The sequence below is a fragment of the Loxodonta africana genome, chromosome 20 (assembly GCF_030014295.1).
Source record: "Loxodonta africana isolate mLoxAfr1 chromosome 20, mLoxAfr1.hap2, whole genome shotgun sequence".
In the NCBI taxonomy this organism is placed as follows: Eukaryota; Metazoa; Chordata; class Mammalia; order Proboscidea; family Elephantidae; genus Loxodonta; species Loxodonta africana.
The window spans coordinates 73,369,614-73,396,434 of NC_087361.1; the positions used below are offsets into that span (position 1 = coordinate 73,369,614).

The following is a 26,821-nucleotide window of genomic DNA, read 5'->3' on the forward strand; positions in this document are numbered from 1 at the left end:
GCTGGAGCCAACCACACAAAACCCATTGCCATTGAGTTGATTTCGATTCCTTTTTTGTTTAGGGATTTTATTTAAGAGTGGAATTGCTGAGTCACATAGTTAGGCCGTGTTTAATTTTCTGAGGAACTGCCAAACTATTTTCCAAAATAGCTGCACCATGTTACATTTCCACCAGCAATTTATGAGGATGCCAATTTCACCATATTGGAACCCTCATACATTATTGCCTGTCTTAGTGGGTGTGAAGTGGTATCTCATTGTGGTTTCTTCAGCCTCGAAGGATATGGGTTTTCTTTTGTCATTTTATTAAGTAATGCAGCAACTTCCTTGTTCCTGTTCCTTAAATGGAAACCCTGATGGTATAGCGGTTACAAACTACAGCTTCCAACCAAAAGGTTGGCAGTTCGAATCCACCAAGTGCTCCTTGGAAACCCTATGGGGCGGTTCTACTTTGCTCTATAGGGTCGTTATGAGTTGGAATTGACTTGACGGCAATGGGTTTGGTTTGGTTTTATTCCCTAAATCCCTTTCTTCTTCCTGGTTACTCACTTTTCCAGAGACATCTTACTTACTGTTGTGGTTTTCATTGTAATTTATACACATATGACTCCCAAATCTATATTTCAAGTCCAGATCTCTTTCCTGAGTCTCAGATCCCTGTTAATGTCAATTCATTAGTCAACCAAACTAGAAACCTTGGCATTATCCTCCATCCCCGCCCCCCCACCAAGGAAGAGTTCTGTGGTATTTCTCCATTGTACCCCCACAAACCTCTATGGAATCCGTCTCCTCCCCGCCATGCTCACTGTTCAGCCTTGGTCCAGGGTCTCATCATTTCTTGCCTGGACTTTTGCAGTAGCCTCTTTCTCTCCAGTTCCTCCCAATGTCAGGTGTGACCTCTAAGTGGCAGACAGGGTTATCGTTCTAAAACACAAATCTGATTGCCACTTCAGTCAAATTAAAAATCTATATGTTTCATCATTCTCCAATTGGTTGAAGCCCACATTCCTTAGCACAACGTTTAAAGTTTGTCGTGGTCTGGCCCCAGGGTACATTTCCAGTCTCATTTTCCACCACAACTTCCTCTGATCCCCTCCAGTTCCAAAGAATTTCTCAACAATCCTTGGACATGCCATGCTTTACTAAAACACATGCTTTTGCCAGTTTTATTCCCTCTTCTAAGAAAGTTCTTCCCCACCTTCTCTGCCCAAATGACCTCCCTGAGGCCACCTCTAAGCTTCTCTCTTACCTCTTCCAGGCTCTCGTCCCCCATTGTATATTCACTGGATCCCGCACAGTGGAGAGGCCACTTGGCATCCCCAACTTAATGGTTTGATCTTGTTTGCAGCCTCTCTTTCCCTTCCATCTTGACATCCCTCTCCCCCCGCCACCTGTGGAATGAACAGACCCTCCTCCTGATTGTCCTTGAGCTCAAAGACTTAACGTGCGCTTAATGCTCAGTCTCTTCCTCAAATCTAACTCCCCAGTGTGCCTCAGAAGGAAAGACCCCAGTTCTCCTCCAGCTAGCAAGTGAAGTCCTGCCCCTATGGCCTGGGAACATGAAGAGCCTGTGGCTCCGAGGGCCTTGGTGCTAGAAGGGAGCTGTATTGGGAGTTATGATGACCTTACTGGAGGAGGAAAGGAGGAACTTTCCGGGACACCTTGCAAATGTCTGAGGCCTGGGAAATGGTGGCTCAAGGTGTGTCGTTTTACTGGGGTAAAATTCCGAGGAAGAGTCAGTGGTGGGTGGAGTTGGCACTGAAGCTAGCAAACACCATCTTCTCTCTACAGTCCTGGCCTCCTCCAGAGACTTCAGGAGGACATTGGATAAGACCTGTCATGAGAGTTTAGTGGCCAGGGTGGATAGATGAGGACTGGCGGGTGATGCGGCTTAATTCTGATTGGTGGCTCCTTGGAGGTTTCTAGTAGAGTGCCAGAGGGCTCTGTTTTCCCACTCTGCCCTATTCATCCGACAGAAAGTTCTAGAAGGTATACATACCAGACTTGGAGATTATGGGAAGTTGGAAGGAACAGTGAAATTTAAATAGCAGAGCCAAGATTCAGAAATTCTGATTAGGCTAGAATGATGGGATCAGTCTCAAGGATGAACTTTTCTAGTTTGAAGAAGAGCAGCCTCATAGAGACGACACCATGAATCTTGTCAAATATGTAAAGAGCATGTTTATAGAAAAGGTAGCCTTGATTTGCACAGGGGGCTGGTATGGGGGAACATAAACAGAACCAGAAGGGGTTTCTAAGATAGAGTCAGCTTAAATTAAAAAAAAGAAAAAGTGGACTTGCCTTCTCCTCAGGAAGATCTGAGCTCCCTGTCACTAGGAAGTATTCAAGCACAAACTACTTGGTAGGAAATATTGTAGATGAGATGGAAATGTTTTAATTTCATTTCAGCAAATATTTTATTAAATACAAAGCACACTGCCAGGCTCGGTGCTGAGGATAGATATAAAGGATCTTGCTCTCAAGTGGCTTACCATCTAGTCCAGGGACAGACAGTGATAAGTGCAGATGTCAACCACTCTTGCCTGCTGCAGAGGTGCAAGGGAGGGGCCAGCTGAGAGGGCTCTTGGGCTGAGTCTTGATGGACCATTAAGAGAAATTAATATTATTAATTTAGGTAATATAGTTAACTTTTTTTTTTAAGCTTCCAATTTTGTCTTTTAGGGATACATGCTGAAATATTTACCTATGCATGAAATGATAGACCTGGGATTTGCTTCAAAATAATCTGAGGGTGGGAGAAAAATGGGTGGGTATATAGATGAGACAAGATCAGCCATGTGTTGATAATTGCTGAAGCTGAGCGCTGGGTACCTTGAAGCTCACTATGCTGTTCTCTCTGTTTTTGTGTACAATTGAAATTTTTCCACAATAAAAAGTTAAAAAGAAGAAGGAGGTGGAGATGGAGAAGTAGAGTTAACTAGACAGAGAAGGAGGAGGACATGACAAGCAGCAGAAGCAGCATACACAAGGGCACCCAGGCTACAGAGAGCCTGGCAGGTGTGTGCCCTTCAGTCTGGCTGGGCAGAGCATGGAGCCAGATGAGGATGTGGACGCAGGCACCGGCTGATCATGATGGCCTTGCAGTCTGGGCTTTCTCCTGAGAGCAGTGGGCACCACTGATCACCATTACACGTTAAAAGAGCTGTCCGGCTCCTATGTGCAGATGGATCCAAAAGAAGTAGGGTAGGAGGCAGGGAGACCAGCTGGGAGGCAAGAGATGATGGTGGTCCCACCCCCAGTGTCCTCAGCAGGGACCACAAGCTAATTGAGATCTGTTAGGGAGGTAGGATGCAAGAAGGTGGCAGGGAGCATGAAGGATCAAGGATGACGTCCTGGTGCCTGGGGTTTGGTGGTGCCATTCCTGGAGATGAAGAAGGCAGGAAGGCAGAGACACATTCCAACCCTGACACCCTGTGCTCCAGTTTTTCTGTTAGACCCAGGACTGGCTACAGAATTTGAAGGGCCCAGTGCAAAATGAAAATGCAAGGCCCCTTGTTCAAGAATTATTAAGACTTTCCAGATTGCGACAGCAGAGCACTAAACCAACCACAAGGCACTTCGGAGCCTGGGGCCCTGTGTGACTGCACAGCCATGGAGCTGGCCCTGATGAGGCCACAGTAACCTTTTCTGTTGAGAACAGGCAGGAGGGGCTGTGCCAGAGCCCAGGCTATGCTGCCGCCTTAAGCAGCCTGAGGACATCATGTTCCGGGACCTGAGTGGGACCCAGCTCTGGGACAAATAGCTTACATTAAAACAGTGCCTTATGTTTTCCAAACTTGCTTGGGTTTTGGTGTGTGCTGGGATGAAGTGAGGGAGAGAGAGCACTAGCCAGGCAGTTCAGAGAGCAGAGCGCTAAAGTGACTTGTTTGTCTCTGTGAAGAGATTTCCTCGTTTCCCCGAAAATGGGATTTGCTGCAAGCTTCCCAGTATGAGTCACCAGGCCAGCAGGCAAAACATTCAGGTCTGCAGAGAGCGCTGGGCTGACCCTTCATTGGTAGGGAAGAGCCATCACAAGAAACTTCAGCCCCCTGGAGATGGGTATCTCATGACCCCAAGCAGAAACCACAGCGTGGGGTGGAGGCCACAGTGCTACCCCACCTGGAAATCCTGTGCCTTTCTCTTCTTGCAGCGCAATGTGAAAGGAGCAAGGGCCTGGAGAGATGCAAGCGTTCCTCACCCTTTCTTTCTGGGTGGCTCTTCTTGGGCTTCTAGGAAGGGAGTAAGAACCACAGACCACTCCTCCCCATCAGGTCACCTTCCCCCACTGGAAGTCACTTTCCCTAGAAATCCTTGCCCTTAAAGACTCAAAGCAGTCAAGGATCACAGTACCCTTTGGCAGAGTTTGGTGAAGCATTCAATGCCACACCCCAGCCTTGTTAAGGGTGATTTTGTCTACCCAAGTTTTCATGTCACTGTCTTTTCCCAGAATATTCCTTTCCTACCCTTCCCTGTGTGGTAAAATGGTTAACACGCTCAACTGCTAACCCAAAGATTGGAGGTTTAAGTCTACCTGGAAGTGCCTCAGAAGAAAGGCCTGGCAATCTACTTCCAAAAAATCAGCCACCGAAAACCCTAGGGAGCACAGCTCTACTCTGATACACACAGGGTCACTATGACTTGGAGTTCACTCTGTGGAAACTTTGATTTTTTTTAACCCTTCACTTACAAGGGCAGAGCCGGCACAGAGATGGTGACACTCATGCCCAGTGCGAAGCCTGGTCTTGAGCTGGACCATGGCAGAAAATGTCCTCTCTTTCCCAGGTTCACAAACCACCGCCCTTTTCTTGGCCACCACTCTGTCTCCCAGGGATCGTCCTGGGAGGTAAAAATGAGCTGTGGAGTTTCTGTTTATACCGGCGTGGGAGGCGGTGCCTGAGACCCACCCGGCCCTTCTGCTCAGCATTAATATTTATGATTAGGCCGACTTCGTGGCCACTGGAACAGAACCAGGTGAGGCTGAGGCCCCGTGGCTGGTCCTGGGCCCAGCCAGAGTGTGGCCCTGCCCATACCAGGCCTGGGCTGGGGGCTGAGCAGCAAGATGACGAATCATTGGGACACCTCTACCCTACCCTACCATCCCTTCTCCCCCCAACTGGCCTGAGGGATCTTGTTAGTTTTTATTTTATTGCGATGAAACTTAGTTATTATATATGATGATTGTTTTTTAAATTTTGTTGTTTTTTTTCTGGTCATATATGTAATTCATACATTAGGTATCTATTTACTACCTTACATCATACCCTGTAATAAAACCCAGATGAACTAAAAATCTAAGTTAAAAACTTCTCTGGAGAAGAAACTTAGGAGGCAGTGAGTTTACGTTAATAGGGGAGGAACAACTTAGAAAAGGAGGGTGGGAATGGCTGCCCAACTTGAAGAATGTCATCAATGTCACTGAACTTTACATGTAGAAATTGTTGAATTGGTATATGTGTTGCTGTGTACATTTTCAACAACAACAAAAATAAATAGAATGAAATTAAAAAACTCCAGATATAGGGTAGTAGTTAACTAAAAAACTGAAGAAGAACTGACGCCTTGGAATTGTAGCGTTGGCAAAGAAAATGGAATATACCGTGGACTGCCAAAAGAACGAACAAATTTATCTTAGAAGAAGTAAACCAGGATGGTCCTTAGAAGCAAGGATGGCGAGATTACATCTCACATACTCTGGACATGTTATCAGGAGGTATCAGTCCCTGGAGAAGGACATCATGCTTGGTAAAGTAGAGGGTCAGCGAAAAACAGGAAGACCCTCAATGAGACGGATTGATGCAGTGGCTGCAACAATGGGCTCAAGTGTAACGATTATGAGAATGGCACAGGACCAGGCAGTGTTTCGTTCTGTTGTACATAGGGTCGCTACAAGTCGGAACCGACTTGACAGCACCTAACAACAACAGTTAACTAGGCGAAGAGAGGGAAGAAGAATTTTCCAAGTAGTGGGAATATCATTGCAAAGGCACAGAGGCATGGCTCCCTCCAGGGAGGGAACATGAGTTGTCCAGCAGGGCAGAGTAGAGACTGTGGGGAGGAATGCCAACAGAGGCCACTGAGAGAGGGAGGTCAGCAGCTGGCCGTGAAGGGCCTCGTAAGCCTAGACTCCATTCTAAGGGCACTGGAGGGCTCCTGGGGGTTTTAGACAAAGAAGTGAATATGTTGGATTCGTACTTGGGAAAGGCCCTTGAGGCTGTAGCGTGGAGATTGTTCCAGAGGTCAGCGATAGCAGAACATTGTTGCAGTAAGTAACCCAGGTGAGAGGTGACAATGGCCTGGACTCAAGTGACATCAGTGAGGTTGGAGAGCACTGATTCAGCAGGAGCTAAGGTGTGGGGTCATCTGTCTGTAGAAGATGAGGGGAAATGCCTCAATGGCTTTAATAGCTCATTTCACAGCCTCTTCCAAAAAAGTCCCTCAGGCTAGTAGAGGGGGAAGAAGGAAGGGTGGTGAGTACAGAGGGTCCAGGTTGCCTCTCCTGTCCCTGTTCCCACCCAGGTTTCTGATTTGAGCCAGTACATGTTTGGAGGAGCTGTTCACCAAGATAGAGACTACAGCAGGAGCAAGCATGACAATGGGAAAGATGAGAAGTTCTGTTTTTTAGGTACTTGGGGTCACACAAGCCGAGGTGTTCATCAGACAGTTGGATACAAGGGTCTGAAGCTCAGTGGTAGTGTCTGACCAGAGATACCCCTTTGAGAGACATAAGAATATAGAATGCAACGGACGCCATCAGAGTGAATGAGATCACCCACAGAGAGGGTCTGAAAGTGAAAACTAAGGAGGCTTAGAATAAGAGTGTCTTAGCTTCCTAGTGCTGCTATTAACAGAGGAGCCCTGGTGGTGCATAGGCTAAGAACTTGACTGCTAACCAAAAGGTCAGCTGTTTGAATCCACCAGCTGCTCCTTGGGAACCCTACGGGGCAGTTTTACTCTGTCCTGCAGGGCCGCCAGGAGTCAGAATTGACTCAATGCCAATGAGGGTTTTTGTTTGTTTGTTTAAAACTCAGCTACTAATCAAGAGGTTGGAGGTTTGAATCCACCCAAAGGTATCTCTCAGGAGAAAGGCCTGGCCCTCTATTTCTGAAAGCTCATAGCCATTGAAAACCCTGTGGATCAAGTTCTATCTGACACGCATGGGCTCGCCTTGAGTCAGAGCCGACTCCACGGCAACCGGTTTAAGTCTCGTTCTTGGCCACACACCGTCCTCAACAACAAGAGGGTCGGTGGTGATCTGGACGGGAGTGGAGGGTATTAAGGGGGCTCCAGCCTTGTCCTGAAAGATCATGTTTGAGTGGTGACCCAGAGTGACGCCACTAAAGAAAGTAGCTAATGGAGGACAGCTCTTGGGGTTAGCTCCTGTACCTGAAGCTAGCGAGTCTCTGGTTTGGCAAAACAAACGTGACCTCTCCCCAGCTCCACAGTTCTTTGGGATACCGTGGTGAAGATGGAAAGTAAAAGAGCTATAAGGCCTCTGCCATCGCTGGCCCAAGGGGGCTGGGCTTCTTGTTTACTGCATTCCTTTAAGGAACATCAGTGGTAGGCAGGCCCTGGGGAGCTGGCTGGCTTGCTTGGGAGGCTCTTAGCTCCCACCTCCTCCCCCAGCTCTGGACAGCTTAAGGTTGCAAGCCTCAGCAGGCAGCCACAGACCCAGGAGTGCTTTTTAGTGTGGACCCCAGGACATTCAACATGTATAGGGAGTACCCTACAGTCAAACCTGATAATGGGCTGGCCTGGCCTAGACCCTGCCTCAGGAGGAGAGGGGACAGGGAGCTTGGAGAGCCTCCAGTAGAGGCTCAAACAGGCACATGTGGCCTGAGGCAAGGAATCAGAACCTGTCCCAGGCTTGGCCTACTCCAGAGAGGGCATGAGTAGCTCAGAAATTCTCTGTAGTTAGCCCTGCTGAGTGGCCGGGAACTGGGTCGTCTTTCCAGTAGCCCTGTCCGTTGATCCCAGACCCTTGCTTGTTCACCTCCTCTGTGAGCAGTCTCTCTCACCAGCCCTGCTTGCCAAGACCCTGCAACACCGTTGGCATTGCAACCCCTCTCCCTCAGCCTTGGACTCTTTGGCGAATAGTAGAACACCCCTTTCCCTTCCAACTTCCCCTCTCCTGAAAAGGATTTGGGTTTTTGTTTTGTTTTATTGTGATAAAAAATATATATAATAAAATATTTGCGAATTCAACCTTTTTTACACTACAATGCCTTGACCGTGGTTACATTCATCATGCTGTATACCGTCACCACTACCCATTTCCAAGTTATGATTTGTTGTTTTGTTTTATTGTTCATTTCAAATCCTGGCTCCACCAGTTACTTATCCTGCAAATTTTCTTGGCCTTCCTCATTTCAAACTCATACTTGGCTTCATTTGGCAGACATCATTCATTCATTCATTTATTCCACAACTACCTATCAACACCTATGGTATCCCAGGCATTATGCTATGTACTGGGGATCCAGTGAATAAGAAGGCATGTTCCCTGCCCTTGGGGAGCCCATGGGTCCATGGGGGAGATGCATAAAGAGACAGAGTGATAGCGGCCAAGACAGACAAGCCAGGAAGGAAAGGGACCGTGGCAGGGAGGACAGGGAAGGGCTAGGGGATCACTTCCCACAGCAAACGAAGCTTGAGTCTAGATGATGAGAAGGAGTTACTTGCTGCTGTCCAGTCATTTCTGACTCATGACAGCCCCATGTGTTACCGAGTACAACTGTTCCACAGGGTTTTCTTTATGGAAGCAGATTGCCAGGCCTTTCTTTCATGGCACCACTAAAAAAAAAATAATAAACCACTAGGTAGGTTCAAATGGTCAACCTTTAGGTTAGTAGTTGAGGGCAAACCATTTGCATCGCCAGGGACCTTCAGTAGGGGTTAACCGGGTGAAAATGGGTGGAGAAATTCCTGTGCAAAGGCGCAAAGTGGTAGGATGAAGCTTGGGAAGGACCATAATGGGTGAGGCTGCAGTGGGAAATCTCCCCTCAGCATGCCCTTCTGGGGTCTGCCATGTCTGCTTCCCTGGCACTCAGTAGGCCTGGGCCCAGTCAACTTTTCCTTCTGGACCCTGCCCAGGTGTTTCTCTCCGTCCCACCCCTCAACCCATTGCACGTGGCGTACAGACAGGTACTCGAGACTGGGAGCCAAGCTACTCATCTAATGGAGTTTTTCTGGGCACCTGAGTGCAGAAGGAACTGGAGGGCTCATCCACAAGTTCTTTGAACATCCAGGCCCAACTCCAACTGTTTGCCAAGTTCTCCCTCGACTCTGCTTTTGCCTAGGCACTTCTCAGAGGCATGGCCAAGGTCTCTAACTGGAGGGTTAGGTTGGGTGGGGCAGGGCGGCATTTTAAAAAGGCACAGACCTTTGACCCCTTTTCTAATTATCTGAATCTTCCTTTCACCATCTTCCTCCCCAGTCTTTAGTCCTGGTCTTTTTGAAGGCTGTGCTCAAGGGGGCAAACCTCCCCGCCCTCCCCCTACTCTCCCCTACTCACTTCCTCCCAGGCATGCTTCTGGCTTTTCCCTCTACCAGGAATGTTCTTTCACCCTCTTTATCCATTTACCTACCACCATCTCTCTGTCAGTTTGTCATACCGTGGTGGTTTTTGTGTTTTATGATGTTGGAACCTATGCCACCAGTACTTCAAATATCAGAGGACCACCCATTATGGACAAGTTCCAATGGAGCTTCCAGACTAAAGCAAACTAGGGAGAAAGGCCCCGGTGACCTACTTCTGAAAACTAGCCAGTGCAAACCCTATGAATCACCACAGAATATTGTCTAAGGCAGTGCTAGAAAATGAGGCACCTAGGTTGGAAGGCATTCGAAATACACTGTGGCTGCAACAATGGACTCAAGCATACCAGTGATCTTGAAGGTGGCACAGGATCAGGCAATATTTCATTCTCTTGTACACGGGGTGCTTTGAGTTGGGGCCAACTCAAAGGCAACTAACAACTACATCCATTTACCAAACTCCTACTCCTTCTTCAGGAATGAGCTCAAATGGCTCTGTCTGTAAGGCACCACCCTCAGTTCCCTGCGGCTTCCTGGTTTGGTGCTATACTTGCATAAATATTACTGCCTATGAGGTCTTTCTCAGGTTTAGTGTTTGCCTCTGTCAGAAAACCCATATTGATCCTTTGTACCTTTCAACCAGACCCCCTCCTTGGGCCAGCTCAACTCTTCAGCTCCCTATAGTTGCCGTTATCCACATATCTTTAGGTTTCTTCTTCCAAGCCTGGCTGTGGACTGGGGCATAGTTTCTCCACCTCTCTTAATTTTGTTTTTGACCCCAAAGTGAAGCACTTAAGTTCTTTTATTTTAAGACTTTCTTTGTTTCTTTGCTAAGTGCTGGGAAAACTAACATGAGTGGCAAACTTACTTGGATACAGTGGAGGTCCCTGGGCTATGCATGCTGACTCCTGGTAGGGTGAAAATTGTGAGTGCAATGGGCTTCTGACCACGGTTTTTATTCAGGCTGTCTTCCCCCTCACCCTGCCTTAGTAAAAACCATGTGACCCTTTCCTCTGAGGTGGCCCCTCTTCCCAGCCTGGACACAAAATCCAAGGGAAAGCTGGCTGCCTCTCCCAGAGTGTGCCTCCATCCACGTGTGCCCAGAGGTGAGCCAGTGCCTGGCACAGAGTGGCCACTCAGGGAGCCTGTGTGCATGACTGAGTGACTGAGTGTCCATGGGGCCCTGTCAGCTCTGTGATGGGTGCTTTGCTGGGGGCCCCGGGCAGCAGGATGCATTCATTCTTTAGTGTTTCATGTGACAGCGGGAGCATAGTGTAGCAGTAGTTAAAGTGCATACGCACTAGAACCTGAGAAATTTGTGCTTGAACTCCATTCTTCCCACTTAGTACTACCGATGTGACTTGTTCGAGAAATGACACAATCTGCAAAATTAGGGAAATGATGACACCTATCCCCAGAGGCTATAACACCTCGTTCAAAAGTTATAACTCCTTGCCCAAAAGTGGTGAATTTCAACTGTTTATTTCTAAGGCACTATGATGAGGCCCAGAAACTCTGATGGCGTAGTGGTTAACTATGTCTGCTAACCAAAAGATTGTAGTTCAAATCTACCAGCTGCTCCTTGGAAACCCTATAGGGCAGTTTTACTCTGTCCTATAGGGTCACTATGAGTTGAAATCAACTCTACGGCAACAGGTTTGTTTTTTTTTTTGGTTTTGGTTTTTATGATGATGTGAAGGAGCCCCTGGGTGGCACAAAGAGTAAAGCATTTTGCTATTAACTGAAAGGTTGGCAACTGGAACCCAACTAGAGGCACCTCGGAAATAAAAGCCTTCCATGAAAACCCCATGGAGTAGTTCTACTCTGCAACACACGGGGGTCACCATGAGTTGGAAGTGACTCCATGGCAGTGGATTTGGTTTTTAGATGCTGATGCGATGGTCGTTTGCACCGTCTTACCACGCGTATAGGGAACAGTGGGGAAGTCGGACCGTGAAGCCCATGTGAAGAGCTCTCGCTCCCACCAGCCAGCCAAATGAGTGCCCCTGACTCCTGCCCAGGCCCCTCCCACAAACTTCCTCCTGCTGAGACTGGAGCTTCACCAAGCTCTGCCCACTTCTGAGGAGGTACTGAGGAGTAAATCTGATGACCTGTGCAAAGCACTTAGCAGTGTCTGGAAACCCCGGTGGTGTAGTGGTTAAGTGCTATGGCTGCTAACCAAAGGGTCGGCAGTTCAAATCCACCAGGTGCTCCTTGGAAACTCTATGGGGCAGTTCTACTCTGTCCTATAGGGTCACTATGAGTTGGAATCGACTCGATGGCACTGGGTTTAGTATTTTTGGGGGCACCTTATTAACACTTAGTAAATGGTGGCTAAGGCTGTTGCTTTAGATCCTCAATCAATGCTCCTGGAAGCAACAGTCAGGAAATCAAACAACACAGTGCATTCGGCAAATCTGCTGCAAATGATCTTTTTAAAGTGTTCGATAATAGATGTCACTTTGAGGACTAAAGTGCACTTGACCCAAGTCATGTTATTTCCAATTGCCTCATACGCATGCGAAAACTGGACAAGGAATAAGGAAGACTGAAGAAGAATGATGCATTTGAATTATGGTGTTGGTGGAGAATATTGACTATACCATGGACTGCCAGAAGAACAAACAAATCTGTCTTGGAAGAAGTACAGCCAGAATGCTCCTTGGAAATGAGGATGGCGAGACTTCATCTCACGTACTTTGGACATGTTATCAGGACAGACCAGGCCCTGGAGAAGGACATCATATTTAATAAAATAGAGGGTCAGCGAAAAAGAGGAAGACTCTCAACAAGATGGATTGACACAGTGGCTGCAACAATGGGCTCAAACATAGCAACGATTGTGGGGATGGCGCAGGACAGGGCAGGGGTGCATTCTGTTGTATATAGGGTCGCTCTGACTCAGAATCCACTCAATGGCACCTGAGAACAACAAGGATATCACTATAATATTAGTCTAAATTCAGTGCTGGGTGGCCAGGGTGAAAAGCTATCTCTGGAGTAGGCAACAAGGTGAAAGAGTGGCTTAGCCTGTGGTCCCCTCATGCAAAACTATAACATAGAAGTTAAAAGTTCAGACTCTAGAGCCTGAGAACCTCAATCTGAATCCTTGCTTCATCACATTGTGTGATTTCTGGCTTCTGCTTTTTTGTATTTTTTTCCTGTAAAATGGGGATAATAATAGTAAATACCTGGTTCGGTAGTGAGAACTGAAGGCGTTAAGAAGTACACGTGAAGCATATGGTATGGCTTTCCTAGCACTCACTAAGGTCAGCTACTGTTACGCTAGGGAGCCAGGTATTAAGAAGCTGTTGGGAGGCTCTGCGGACTAAGAATTTGGGAAAAAGGGTTGAACACAGATCAGGGGTTAACATCGCAGGTGGACTGGCAACCAGGGCCGGGGGAGTATGCCCTTTAGAAATATAGGGCTTAAAGCTCTGAAATGAGGTTTTCCAGTTTCAGAATTTCTCTACTGTTCTTTACCAGGTAGAAGGGCTGGCCTGAGTTTACCTAGTCCTTCTCCAGAAAGCTCAGTGTCATTCCCAGGCCTGAGGCCTGGCCATCTGTGGTCATCCTGCCAAGGGGCTGGAGCCTACTCACCAGCCCCCTGGGACTTCCCTCACAGGCTCACAGTGGCATTGGGAAGCCAGAGAGAGGTCAAGCAGGGTGGGGACAGGGCAGCAAGGGGCATCTGGGATGGCTGCAGGGGCGCAGCTTTTCTTAGCTCCGTGACTGCATGGGCCTTGGCTTCTCAGCTCAGGGCTCACCAGGTGCACAAATTCCCCCAGGGGGTGCCCCAGATAACCCCTCTGAAGCTTGTGCCCAAACAGCTCTTGTGCCCGAAGAGTTCTTTCGCAGGGTGAAGGGGCCCAGACCTCCCACACTGCTTGAGATTTTGAGTGGGTGGGGATTTGCTCTCGCACTGCTGAGCAGCAGAGCTTCCGGCGGGGGCAGGGGAGGCCTGCGACATCGGCTGGTCTCTGGCGTAAAGGGCTGCACTGGGGCCACGTGTGGGGTCTCTCTGAGCTTGACCCCTCTCCGTAGCGGATGGTCTGTCTCCACGTGGGCTGTTTGAGGATGGTGTTTAATCCCAGGCCGTCACCCACTGCCCTTTTGTTGTCATCACCAACAAGCATTTCCGGCGCACCTGCCACATGCAGGCACCCAGGCTGGGCATTCTTAGACTCCCTTGGCCTTGTCCAGGCGTTGGGGGCTCCGGAAGTGTGGTCATCATTAGCCTCAGAAAAGACCAAGAGGAAGGCAGTCCTGCAGCCCGCGCATCATATGGTAAAGTTTCTGACCCCACGTGAAGGTTCTATTTTGAGTCCCTGTTTCTTGGGGGTTGACTATCCTCTAGCTGTGGGCAGGAGCTGACTGCATGTGTGGGCCGATGTGTACAAACCCCCCCCACATTACACAGAAAAGTGTGTTTCCAGGGGTGTTAACCCAAGGAGGTGAGGTTATAGCCCTACTCCACCCTCATTCCCCACTGTTTTCTCCCTTTCTAGCCTTTATCCTCTAGGGTCCCAGTTCCCCTATAGACCCCTATGGCTAAGAGGGGTGATGGAAAGGGGCCATTCAGAACTCCACCTGCAAGGGTTGGTGGAGCCAGTCGATATTTCCCCAGAGTGGGGGCTCAGAAATGGGGAAGATAGTCATGGGATAAGCTAGGAGGGTCAGGGCTGGGATGACCAGAAAAGTGGGTTGCTGGGAGGTGCCCCAAGCCACTGCCAAGGCAGGAGTGGAGGAACTTCAGCCAGGGAATGGCTAAGAAAGGAGCTGGGTCTTGGGTGGCACAAATGATTTGCTCTCAGTTACTCACCTAAAGGTTAGTGATTCAAACCTACCCAGCAGAGCTGCAGAAGAAAGGCCTGGCAATCTGCTTCCATAAAGATTGAGGCCAAGAAAACCCTATGGAGCAGTTCCGCTCTGTAACACATGGGGTTGCCATGAGTCAGAATCCACTCGACAGCAATGGGTTTTGCAGTAACTCTCTGGACAGCCTGAAGAGATGCTCTTGGCTGAAGCCTTGAAGTCTCAGGCAAGGGGAAGCTGCTCTCTGGGGATCAACTCTCTCAGCACCTTCTACTACATACACTTGGATGTCACCTTGTCCCCTTGTCTGCCACACCCCCTAATTGTGAGGCTAGGGACTATGTCTTAAGTAGCACTGGGTCCCTGGCACAGGGCTGGTCCGCACCTCCATCCATGTTTGACGAAAGAAGGCGTGAATGAATGGAGGATTAGTGATGGCCTGGCTTGAGAGGACAGATACTTTCTATACCCTCAGCCCCACACAGGGCCCAACACTCCTAGGTCCCTACAAGTGCTAGTTGTCATCGTTGATGGGGACGACATCTGTCCCCATCTCACTCCACCCTGCCCTTGTCACCATGGAAAGGGGATGGGATTGGGGGACACTTCCCAAAGCAGCCTGGTCCCTTCCCAGTTTCTAGGCCTCCAGTCAGGTTTCCAGGACTTAAATGATGTGGTCATTTAATTTTCCATGGAAAAGTATAAAATGTAGCCCCATAGACCACTGGGTAAGTGTTTCATTTTACCCTGATAAAACAAAACTAAGATGAACAGGAGGAGGAGGGTCAGGGCCGGCTATTGTGGCTTATGCACGTTTCATCAGGAACCCAGAATCATCACAGCTTATCTCCTGCTCAAGCCCTTCTTGGCATCAGGACCTAGGTTTGAGTCCTGACTCCAGTGCTTACAACACAGTAAGGAGGCCCAGGGTGGTCGGTTCCACTGTGCATATGTGACAACAGGTTCAGAGAGGGTAATTAACTCCCCCAAGGTCACATAGCTAGTTGGTGGCAGGGCTGGGATTTGAACAATCTAGCTGCCTGCAGAGCTAACGGGCTCCGTGCACCATGGTCAGAACTTCCCAGAACAAACCCAGTTGTCCTGACAGCTCTGAAGGGAACCTATAGTTTTCTAGGGGCAATATCAATCATTAAGGGTCCAAAGCTCTGCCCCGTGAGCTGACTAAGTAGAAGACTCCTATCCCACAGACCATGAGAAGCAGGCACTGTGGCCTTCCCCGAAGGGCAATTGAACCCCTTTAAACATCTCGTCAGGAGAATCTAGACCCTTTCTTCTTGATGGAGAAGAAAGCAGGAGACTGGAGGGGGTGTGGGCCCTTGGTCCTCACCAGCCCTCAGCTCTGTTGCCTGCCCCGCCCTTCACACCAGCCCTGTCAGAGCGCCACCCTCCAGGAGGCGTCTGGCAGGCCCTCAGCTCCTGCCTGCCCTCCCCTGTGGACAGATGACCCTGGCAGCCGTGGTACCTGATACCAGGAGGTCACCAGGTGACTGCACGGAGTGAGGCCAGGGTGCTGGCCCTCTTTGGGGCTGGCTTCATGGGAGAAGCAGGCAGATGAAAAAGTGGGGGCTGGGCGGGCATGGCTGCAGGGCCAGGAAGCAGAGGTGGTGAGGGGTTTGGGCACTGGCAGTAGGCTCGGGAGTTGCTACATATTTCCCTAGTGCTTTCTTGGTAATAGACCCTTGATCCAGGAGAAACAAGCAGGAGGCCGCAGATCAGGCCAAGGTGAAGTGCTGCCTGGTGAGCGTGGACCCCAAACCAAGGCTGTCAATCCCCTAGGGGATTTCAGCTGAGGGCCCGGGAGGACAGTCTACCACATGCAGAGTGGGGGACCCCAGAGTCCCTGCCCCCAGCTGGGAGCCTGCAGACAGAGCCTCCAGGGGCCTCACCAAGCAGCCCTGGGGATGCAGAAAGAAACTGGGTGGAGCCATCTGACTGCCTCTCCTCCCTCTTGTTCTGGGAAGGAACTAATGCTTCATACATGCTATTTTTTTTATCACATGGGAGGGCGTCCTAGTTGCCAGTCACCCTGCTCTCCTCCCCTCTCCTCGGCCCCCTTCCAGGCAAGTGGCTGGGAAGTGAACTCTCCAAAGAGGTCCTGCCCCTTCCAAACCCGGCTCCCCCTCCTCTTGTGGCTGTCCTCTGGGGAGACTTTGCAGACCCCTGCCTTGCAGCCGCCTGGGGATTGCTCTACAGAGAGGAAGATGCCTCCTCCTCGGGTGCAAGGCTGCGGGAAGGAAAGAGATGACCTCAGGGACAGTCAGCACATACTCAGTGGGAAGCCGTGGGCTGGGGCTGTGTGGGCACACAGATGGTGTGACCCTTGCCCTCAGCAAGTTCTCATTTTTAAGGAACTTGTGGATAGAGAAACAATTATTTTTCCTCCCCTCTTTCGGCAATGGAGCTGCTGAAATGTTCCCGCCTCTCTTTAATCAGAAGAGTTCCTAGACAAGGTGGTTTATCAGAACGCCTGAGGTAAGGAGCTGAGGCTATGTGCTGCCGGTCTGAGCTTGTCTAAGGGATTAAATCAGTACCCTAAGTCAGGTGATAGACAGCACCATCATGTGGCCATAGGCCTGGGGGCTGCGGGAGACGGGAGCTGCCTTTTCACAGGTGGTTAGAGTCTTTCAGAGGTCATTCTTTCCATTCCCCTGCCTCCGAGCAGGGCTTTTGAAACACCCCTGTGGGTTTCCCCTAATCCTAAAGCTTTTTTCAAGGGGAAAAACATGATTGCTGCTTAGCTCTCTTATCCTGAGGCCTGTGAACCTTGAACCTTGGCTCTGTGGAAGTTCTGCCTTAGATCTAATCTAAATCCTTCCTGCTATAAGGGACGAATGGTAGAGCGAGGCTTAAAGACAGCAACTCAGGCCAAAATAACCTCCAGGGGTGGCCAGGATGCTCCAGCAGTTCTAGAAGCAAGAAAGAAGTTGGCCAGGCCTCCCTTTCAGATAAGCACAAAGGAGGCAGCTCTGCTATGTGCTAAGCAGCTCGCACAAAGGAGGCAGCTCTGCTATGTGCTAAGCAGCTCGCTCAACAGAAATCCCAGCCCTGGGAGGACTCTAGGCTCCTTTTCCTTTTAAGGCAACGTCTGAGCTCTCTAGCCGGCAGGCCGCAGCACAAGCTGCAACAAGCCCCAGCCCCACTCATTCCTGGCTATTTGGAGGAAACTGGTGATTAATCAGCCCTTTTCCCCACCCCCAGCCTGTTTTTCATTAGGATCTTTTTAAAGGGTTGACATGCTTCTCAAGAATAACACATGGCAGATCCAAGCCATGTGGGGACCCCAGTGTGGGGGAAGTACCCTAGGAGCCAGTGGGAGTAACCCTGGGTGAGGAAGGGAGAGAGGGCAGGACCCTGTCAGGGCAGAGAGAGGGTTAAAATGTAGGAACGCATGTTGGCTGGGGGAGGGTTGAGGTTCTGACTGGGGGTCCCAGCTCTAAAGGGGGCTGGTTTGCCTGGGCTGGGAGGAGGCGGTGGTATGGGAGGCAGTGCAGGCAGCAGGGGTGCCCAGGCACCCAAGGGCTTCGAGGGTAGCGTCTTTGCTCCTACTGGGAAGTTACAGATGGCTGCTAGTGAGACAGGTCAGAAACGTTCTCCTAAACTTGCTGTGTGATGTTGGTCGATTATAACCTCTCTGGATCTTCGATTTCTCTCTAAGTGAGGCCTGTGAGCAACATGGGAATTCCGAAGAGGGCGCTGGGCAGCGCCCAGGGGGCTGTGAGAAATCTGAAGTTGGCAAATTTGGGGAAAGGAACAGGCAAGTTGCTGGAAAGACTGTTCCACCCAGCTGTTACCTCCAAACTCCTAAAGGGGAAGGAATTTGTGATGAAACCCCCAATTTGAATTTGGAGAGGGGAGGAAGGAACTCCCTGGCCAAACTGTGAGCTGATCATTGTAAGAGTGTCATTAAAGGGCTGAGGGAGCTCCTGGGTGGTATAAATGGTTAATATGCTTGGCTGCTAACCGGAAGGTTTGGGGTTCGAGTCCACCCAGATGCACCTCAGAAGAAATGCCTGGCGATCTACAAAAAAACTCAGCCATTGAAAACCCTGTAGAGCACAGTTCTACCTTGACACACATGGGGTCACCACGAGCCAGAATCAACTTGATAGCAACAGGTATAGGGCACGCTGGTGGTTTGGTGGTAGAAATTTCGCCTTCCAAGCGGGAGACCCAGGCTTGATCCCTGGCCGGTGCTCCTCATGCGCACACACCACCCATCAGTCACTGGAGGCTTGTGTGTTGCTATGATGCTGAACAGGTTCCAGCAGAGCTTCCAGACTCAGACAGATGAGGAAGAAAGGCCTGCTGATCTACTTCTGAAAATCAGCCATTGAAGACACTATGGATCACAAAGGTCCCGTTCTGTTGTGCACAGCATCACCGTGAGTCTAAGGGCCTGCTCAATGACAGCTGACAACAAGGAAGAGGCTAAGCCATCAGATTTCCTCGTCCATGGTCTATCTGCATCTTCTCTTACACTCTTTCTTTCAAGTCAAGGTATGGGGTTGTCACCTCACTTCTGCCCCCACCTGAAGGGTCACACCCAGTGTCCTGGGAGCCAGTGTGCCTGAGGGGCTCCACCACCACAGCTCCAATGAATCCCCAGGGCAGCCGGGCTGGGGCCTAGGGCGCAGGAGGAGGACAGGGGTACATTCCAAGGCCCTGTCTCACCAGGCCCTGTGCCCCTTGGCTGCTGGTTGTGATTCTAGCAGAGAAGCCAAGGACTTTCGCTGCTAAATAAACCCAGGGACTGGTCCCCAAAGGATGTGTTTGTAAAGCAGGTACAGAATGTTTCCATAGGACCAAGCTCACTCTCCAGTCCCACTGGGAGGCCGGGGGCAGGGAGGAGCTGCAGTGGCCAGAGAGGGAGATGGAAGGCTGCCTTCCCTTTCCTCTTTCCCCTCTTCCCACACCCCAGCTGAGCACTCTCCAAAGACAGGAAGCCCTCCAATGTGCAGGCCATAGTCTCTTCCTCTTAAAAACTGTTCAGGGACGGACGTCCCGGCATCCCTTGAGGCCCTACTTGCTCTGAAGTCTTCCTCCAGTTGGACAGTTAAATCTAATATCTAATCTTAGGGAATCCTGCTGCTCCCGGGCCAGACCTGCTCCTCTGATGGGAGTTCTCGGTATAGCTTCAGACTTCATGCTACCTTGTAGAGGACGGAGCCCCATGGAGATCCAGGGTGGTTCGTGTTACATGTGGCAGCTCTGCTGACTGGGTCCCACAGCCTCCCTTGAACAACCTGTCAGGTCTGTGTGGTCAACACAGAGCTGCAAAATTCTAGGTCCCAAATCAGGTCAGCTGGCCCAGGGGATTCCAGGGCTGCCCACAGAGACGTGCTTGTCCTTAACAAAGTTTTTACTAGGAAAATATGACAGTATTGTGAATTCACATTTGATGTAAAGTATGTCCTTTATTTTCTTACGTCTCCCTGACTTCTCTATGGTTCATTCCTTTTTATTTCAACGAGATGCTGATGGTATGTTATTGTTGTTGTTGTTGGCTGCGCTTGAGCTGACCCCCAATGCACGGTGGCCCCATGCACAGCAGAATACAATGCTGCCTGGTCCTGCACCATCTTCACGATCACTGTGGTTTGGACCACTGTGATCACTAGGTCTTTCTTCCTAGTCTGGCTTGGTCTGCAAGCTCTGTTGAAACCTGTTCAGCATCCTAGCAACACGCAAGCCTCCACTGACTGATGGGTGGCGGCTGTGCTTGAGGTGCACTGGTTGGGAATCAAACCCAGGTCTCCCTCACAGAAGGTGAGAATTCTACCACTGAACCACCACTGTCCCTGATGATGGCAGGCAGAATTTATAAATACCCTCAGCTGGTAAAATAAAATGTTAGCAAGTCTATCTTGGTTCCACAAACTTTTTGTTTTTTCTTGACAATGTGTTGGCTCACAAAATTCCAGTACCTGAGAACCACTGACCCAGCCTCTTGGAAGCAGGGCCAGGACTAGGGTGAGGTAAGTGAGACACTCGCCTCTACTGCAAAATGGAAGGGGGCACCAAAGAATTCGGTAATCCAGATGACTAATATGTTCATGCTATATTTTAAAAAATCAGAATGAGTAAAAAATTCCATAATGGACAAAGTAACAAAATTTTAAATAAAGACAGGATTGTATCACCGATTTTTCCTTTGGCCTCAGACTCCTGTTTGGTTCAGCAGGGCACTACTGGAAGGACTCCTTCTAAATCACCCCTGACAGAGAAGGGCAATTCTGGGCCTAAGAATCTTCTGGAGAAGGAACCGCCATACTTCCTCGGGTGTTCACTTTGGTCTCTCATGATCCTGAGTCTTTGAGTCTGATGTCAGCCCCTTCTCTGCCTCTGGAACCTGATTCTGTCTTATGCTGTCCTCAGTGGGGTTGTCCACCTCACTCTCCCAAACCCAGATTGTCCTTCTGAGGCCCAAGGGCAGTTATATAAGTGCTCCTTACGCTTGTCCCCATACTCATGCCTCTCCCTCTGTAGCCAGCTCTTCATGTTTATTTTTATTTTCTGAATTCTTAGGAAAGCAAGCAAGTGGAGACCAAGACAGATGCCAAGAATGGAGAGGAAAGGGGCCGAGATGCCAGCAAAAAAACCCTGGGCTCCAGACAGGACCCAGACCTGGGGAAGGAGCCAAAGAGGGGTGTCTTAAAGAAAAGCTTCTCAAGAGACAAAGATGAAACTGATGGCAAAGGTGGTGAGAAGCCCAAGGAGGAGAAGATCATCAGGGGCATTGACAAGGGCCGGGTCAGGGCTGCAGTGGACAAGAAGGAGGCAGGCAAGGATGGCAGAGGCGAGGAGAGTGTCATGGCCACGAGGAAGGAAGATGAGAAGAAAGCCAGTGACAGGAACACAGGTTTGAGCAGAGACAAAGATAAGAAGAGAGAGGAGATGAAGGGAATAACCAGGAAAGAGGATAATGTGAAGGTAAAAGCTGAAAGTAGGAACACAGACACCAAAAAAGAGGATGAGAAGACGAAAAGAGGAAGTAAGGACACAGACATGAAGAAGGAGGGTGAGAAAGTCAAGAAGGAGTCTCACAATGAAAATTGGCCCCAGGAAGACAGCAAGACCAAAGTTCCAGAAGGAACCAGTTCAGAGAAACAGGCCCCCAGTGGCCCCACCAAGCCCTCTGAAGGGCCTGCCAAGGCGGAGGAGGAAGCAGCTCCCAGCATATTTGATGAGCCTCTGGAGAAAGTGAAGAACAATGACCCGGAGATAACCGAGGTGAATGTCAACAACTCAGACTGCATCACAAATGAGATCTTGGTCCGGTTTACCGAGGCCCTGGAATTCAACACTGTAGTCAAGGTTTTTGCCCTGGCCAACACACGAGCTGATGACCACGTGGCCTTTGCCATTGCCATCATGCTCAAAGCCAACAAGACCATCACCAGCCTCAACCTGGACTCCAACCACATCACAGGCAAAGGCATCCTGGCCATCTTCCGGGCCCTCCTCCAGAACAACACGCTGACCGAGCTCCGCTTCCACAACCAGCGACACATCTGTGGCGGTAAGACGGAGATGGAGATCGCCAAGCTGCTCAAGGAGAACACCACCCTGCTCAAGCTGGGCTACCATTTTGAGCTGGCTGGGCCCCGAATGACCGTCACCAACCTGCTCAGCCGAAACATGGACAAGCAGCGACAAAAAAGGCTGCAGGAACAAAGGCAGGCACAGGAGGCCAGCAGAGAGAAGAATCTGCTGGAGGTGCCCAAGGTGGGTGCTGTGCCCAAGGGCTCCCCCAAGCCCTCACCCCAGCCATCTCCAAAGCCCTCGCCAAAGAACTCGCCTAAGAAGGGGAGCGCTCCAGCTGCCCCACCCCCACCTCCACCTCCCTTGGCCCCACCCCTTATCATGGAGAACCTGAAGAACTCACTCTCGCCAGCTACCCAGAGGAAGATGGGAGACAAAGTCCTCCCTGGTCAGGAGAAGAACTCACGTGACCAGCTATTGGCCGCCATCCGCTCCAGCAACCTCAAGCAGCTCAAGAAGTTAAGTAGTTGTGGGCATGGGCCAACAGGGCTGGGCAGGGGCTTGGAGGAGAGGGCAGGGTCGCAAAGGGGGCGGGGGGGGGGTGATGCAGAGGGAGCTGACGCCAGGCTGCAGGCAATAAGAGACTCCCAAGGTCGACAGGGGACTTCAGGTCATCCATCCTCCTGCCTCCAGGCAGGTGCATCTGTATCTCCCCTTAAGGTGAGATTCTATCCTTACTTTCAGGAGCTTCCTTCAGCATCTCACCGCACACATCTCACCCCTCCATCCTGCAATTAAACCTGTTTGTCCTAGAGATGGAAAAGCAGCCTCTACATAGCAGTTCCGCCTCAGGCCCTTTAAGTCTTCTCTTCCCTACCATGATCTTTATTTTACTTAATTCTCTCTCAGGACCAGCCAAGTCCTATAGGTCAGTTTATCCCAAAGGCCTTTGAGAGATTTGCTCTGTGGGAGAGCTCTACCTTTGACTAACCAGTGCCATGGACACACAAGCCACTCCTGGAAGCCCTACTTCTCAAAGCCCCACCTCCCCGGAGGCCCTGCCTAGGTTGCAAAGTCCATGGCCATCTGCCCATCTGACTGGATGGTGGCAGCTGACCCTACCCCCACAACATCATTTAGGACTAGATACCATGAGAGAAAACCAAACCTGTTGCTGTCCGGTTGATTCTGACTCATAGCAACCCCATGGGACAAAGTAGAACGGCCCCACAGAGTTTCCAAGGAGTGCCTGGTGGATTTGAACTGCTGACCTTTTAGTTAGCAGCCGTAGCAGTTACCCACTATGCCACCAGGGTTTCCCCATGACAGAAAGGACAATCTCGATTATAATTCCAGTGGTCATTTGATGATAACCAATTTTTACAAAAGGAAAAGTGTTCCCTCTGCATTAACATCTCATTTCTTAATTCCACAGGAATATGCTGAGGTGCCAGAAACCCCGGTGGCAGCGTAGTGAAGTGCTACGGCTGCTAACCAAAAAGTTGGCAGCTCGAATCCACCAGGCGCTCCTTGGAAACTCTATGGGGCAGTTCTACTCTGTCCTATTGGGTTGCTACGAGTCGGAGGAGACTCAACAGCAACGGGTTTGGTTTGGTATATTGAGACATCTAGTGTGTAGTCCTTCCAGAAGGAAAGTGAGATGAGTTTCAGAGGCCCTTGCCAGGCTCCCTACTCTAACCTGTCTCTGCTTTACTCCTGCAGGTGGAAGTGCCCAAACTGCTTCAGTAGGACCAGGCTGCCGGGCCTCACCTCCCAGGGCTACACAGACCCCGCCTGCCCCACCCCGACTGCCCTGCTGTGGATGATCCTATTCTGTCATGGGAGAGCTTGAGACCTGGGCCACGCTCAAGAAAGGATGTCTTATCTCCCCTCACTTTCCTTTTCTTGTCTCTGAGACTCTCCAAAAATTTCTTTTTTTACTTGGAGCTGAGGTTTCTGGACAAGAAGAGTCCTTTTAGCATGTCACTGAGAAGATGGTGCTGCCCTGGGCCCATGTAGCTGGCAAGCCGTGGAAGGCCTGTGATTCAGGAAAGACGTCCCACAGGGACCACATCACCACCCCAGCCCCACTGTCCTCCAGGGCCAGGATTCAGGCCTCTGAGGAGCCCTTGGGGCAAAGCTACTGGGCAGTGGAACTCTGTGTGAGTGAACGGCAGAGGAACTGGGAGGGCATGGGGCCTCGGGGGTCAGTGGGGAGGGCTGAGAATACCCTCAAACCCTTCCCTCTGTGAGCCCAGGCTAAGCAGAGGACGTGGCAGGGGCAGTTGCCCTGCATAGACAGTGCCTGGTGGGGAGTGGGCTCCAGAGGGGAGGAGAGGGACAGACAGCAGCTGGACCGGAATGAAGGTTTGATGCCAAAGCAGACATTTTCCTTACACCCATCTGCTGTTGTATAAATAGGCTGTGTATCTGTTTTTCCATAAGATTTTGATAATATATACAAACCTTAGCTGTGAATGGCTGCGGCCACCTCTGAACTGCACCCGGGGCCCTGATGCCTGGCTGCGGCCACCTCTGAACTGCACCCGGGGCCCTCATTGCCTGGAGTCACCAGCTAGAGCCACTGTCAGAGGTGACGAGGCAGAGTGGAGCACAGGCCCTGAGATGGCTATATTAGGCATGTTCAGGGGATGCTCAGTCCATGACTCTTCCTAACTGTGGGCTCCCGGCCAGCTCCCCACAGCAGTCACAAGCCCAGGAAGGCAGACTCCTCTGAGCAGGCCGAGAAGTGGAGTGACCATTTGGGGAGCAGCATCCACACGAGTATGGCCCAATCACCCGCAGCCCTTCCCCTACTCACCAAGTTCACTCCCTGCCCAAGCTGCAGGCCAGGCCTCCCTTCTAATTTGATGGTCGGCTGTACATCAAAGGGATCTTTCTGACTTCTGTTGGCTTGAAGTTGGTGGCCCCCTTGGCACTGTGGAATTGCCACCTTGGAATTGGGCCACTACTAGGTTTTTCTGTTTCCAGGTTCTGCTTCAATGACAGGGAGCACAACAGTTTCAACATCTTTGGGGTGGGGGTGAGGGTGGGGAGTGCCCCTGCTAGGAAGCAGGATCACTGTGTGAGGGCAGGCTGGGGGCCTCAGAGCGAAGAGCTCAGATCCCTAGATTCACCTACTGCCACTCCCCTCCACCACTCACCTCTCCTCCAGTAACCTAAGCAAGGGCTGGGCCCAGGAGCGGGGAGACAAACACTTGCTGGCTTCGGACCTCAAATGGTATTAGCTAGCTCCAGCACAACAGTTAAGTTCTCAGCTGCTAACCAAAAGGTTGGCAGTTCAAACCTACCCAGCAGCTCCACAGGGGAAAAATATGGCAACCTGCTGTGGTAAAGATTACAGCCTAGAAGACCCCATGGGGCAGCTCTACTCTGTCGCATAGGGTCACTATGAGTCCAAATCAACTCAAATGGCAGTTAATAACAACCAGCCCAGCCAGAGCTGCCATTTACCCTGTGCCTGCGGGGCGCTAGGCACAACCTAGAAGCGTTAGGTACTCAGGCTAATCCTTACAACTCTGTGAGATGGATACCAATAGTATCCTCATTTTGCAGTTGAAGTTTGGCCTGGAGAGGTTTACTATGACCAGGCAGCCGATAAAAGGCAGAGCTCGGGTCTGCAGGCCCCTGAGCTGCTTCAGGTAACATGTTCCCTTCTGAAATCAGACTGGTGACAGTGCCTCAGGAAAGCAATGGAAGCTGAACCAAACGAAATCAACCAATCTCCAAATCTTAAAGTGCCAATAGAACCTGTCACCTTAGGAAGCCCTTTCTACCAGAATGAAGACAAAATCTAGCCAGAGAAAAACCACCCCTCCTATCCCCAAGCAAAAAAGAGCAGGGCCGCTGTCTCCTTCCTCCACTCTCCTGGCGGGTCCTGCCCTGGCCCTGGCCCTGGATATTGTCATTCCTCTGGTACATTTGAACCTGATTTGGCCAGGATAAACAGTCTTCAGTGTGGGGAGGAGAGCCACGGAAAGGCTGTCTCCCTGCCAGAAGAGGCTAAACCAGGCGGCAAAGGCGTCTGCGTCTCGGGAGCGCAGCGCCCCCTGGGGACAGACTGAGTCCCAAGTTCTCCCGCCGTCCCAGGGCGCCCCGAGCTGTGTTGGTGGCCCCAGGAGCCCGCGGGAGTGGGGGCTGGGGCAGCCCCCAGCCCGCAGGACCCCGAGGGCACCTAGTCGGCTGTCTCCCATCCTGCTCCGCATGTGGCCTAAAGCGGAGTGCCGGCCTCCGTCTGCTACCGGACTGCTTGGGGCGCCTCCGATCAGCAAAGGAGGGCGCTAGATTCAAGGCGGCCACATGCGCTCACGGACCTGCTGAACTGAGGGCAAGGAGCTCACACTCGCGGGTGCACGACCGCGTTGCTGCCGGGCCATGCACCCACCGCCGCCCACCTTCCCCACGCCCTGGCAGTCACCTGTCTGCCCGGCTTTTCTTCATAAAACCCAGGAGTGAGAGGTGGGAGGGAGAGCGGAGTGGGTCTATTTGCCTCCCGCACGCGCCTTTTACCGGGAAGAGAATGTAATTCCCAGGGAGCAAATGGTTTGTTCAAGTTGATGAATCTGGACTCAAATCTGGTCTCTTGCCTCCCGGCCCATCCTGCCTAACTGGGCGAAGCGACGTTCCGACCTCTGCAGCCTCTGCCTGCAGCCCCTGCTTGCAGCCCCCACCCAGAGTACCCCCGCTGCCCCACTCAGCCCTCCCTCTTCGCTTCCAGGGGTCACCTTCGATGTCCCCCGCCTCCTAACTAGGGGCGCCTTAGCAGCCTGCACCCAATGCATCTCGGGATCACGGTTTAACTGTCTAGTCCCTGCTGAAAAGGCACCCTCATTGCCGCAATTTGGAGACACGAGGGCTAGGACCAAGGCGGGGCGACGAGATGGCTGGAGCCCTGGGCTGCTGGGGCCACGCCCGACTTCCCGTGGTAGAGCTGGGGTGCGGGGAATGG

The 26,821-nt window shown here is 50.9% G+C and overlaps 1 protein-coding gene across 1 annotated transcript in view; it reads left to right on the forward strand.

The window, feature by feature from the left end:
* Positions 1-24,330, forward strand: part of LMOD1 (leiomodin 1) — a 45,512-nt gene extending 21,182 nt beyond the window's left edge. The window contains exon 2 of the mRNA XM_064273396.1: positions 20,896-24,330. Within this exon, the coding sequence (XP_064129466.1) occupies positions 20,896-22,650 (1,755 nt within the window). The 3' untranslated portion in view covers positions 22,651-24,330. The remainder of the gene's footprint in view (positions 1-20,895) is intronic.
* The last annotated feature ends 2,491 nt before the right edge of the window (positions 24,331-26,821 follow it).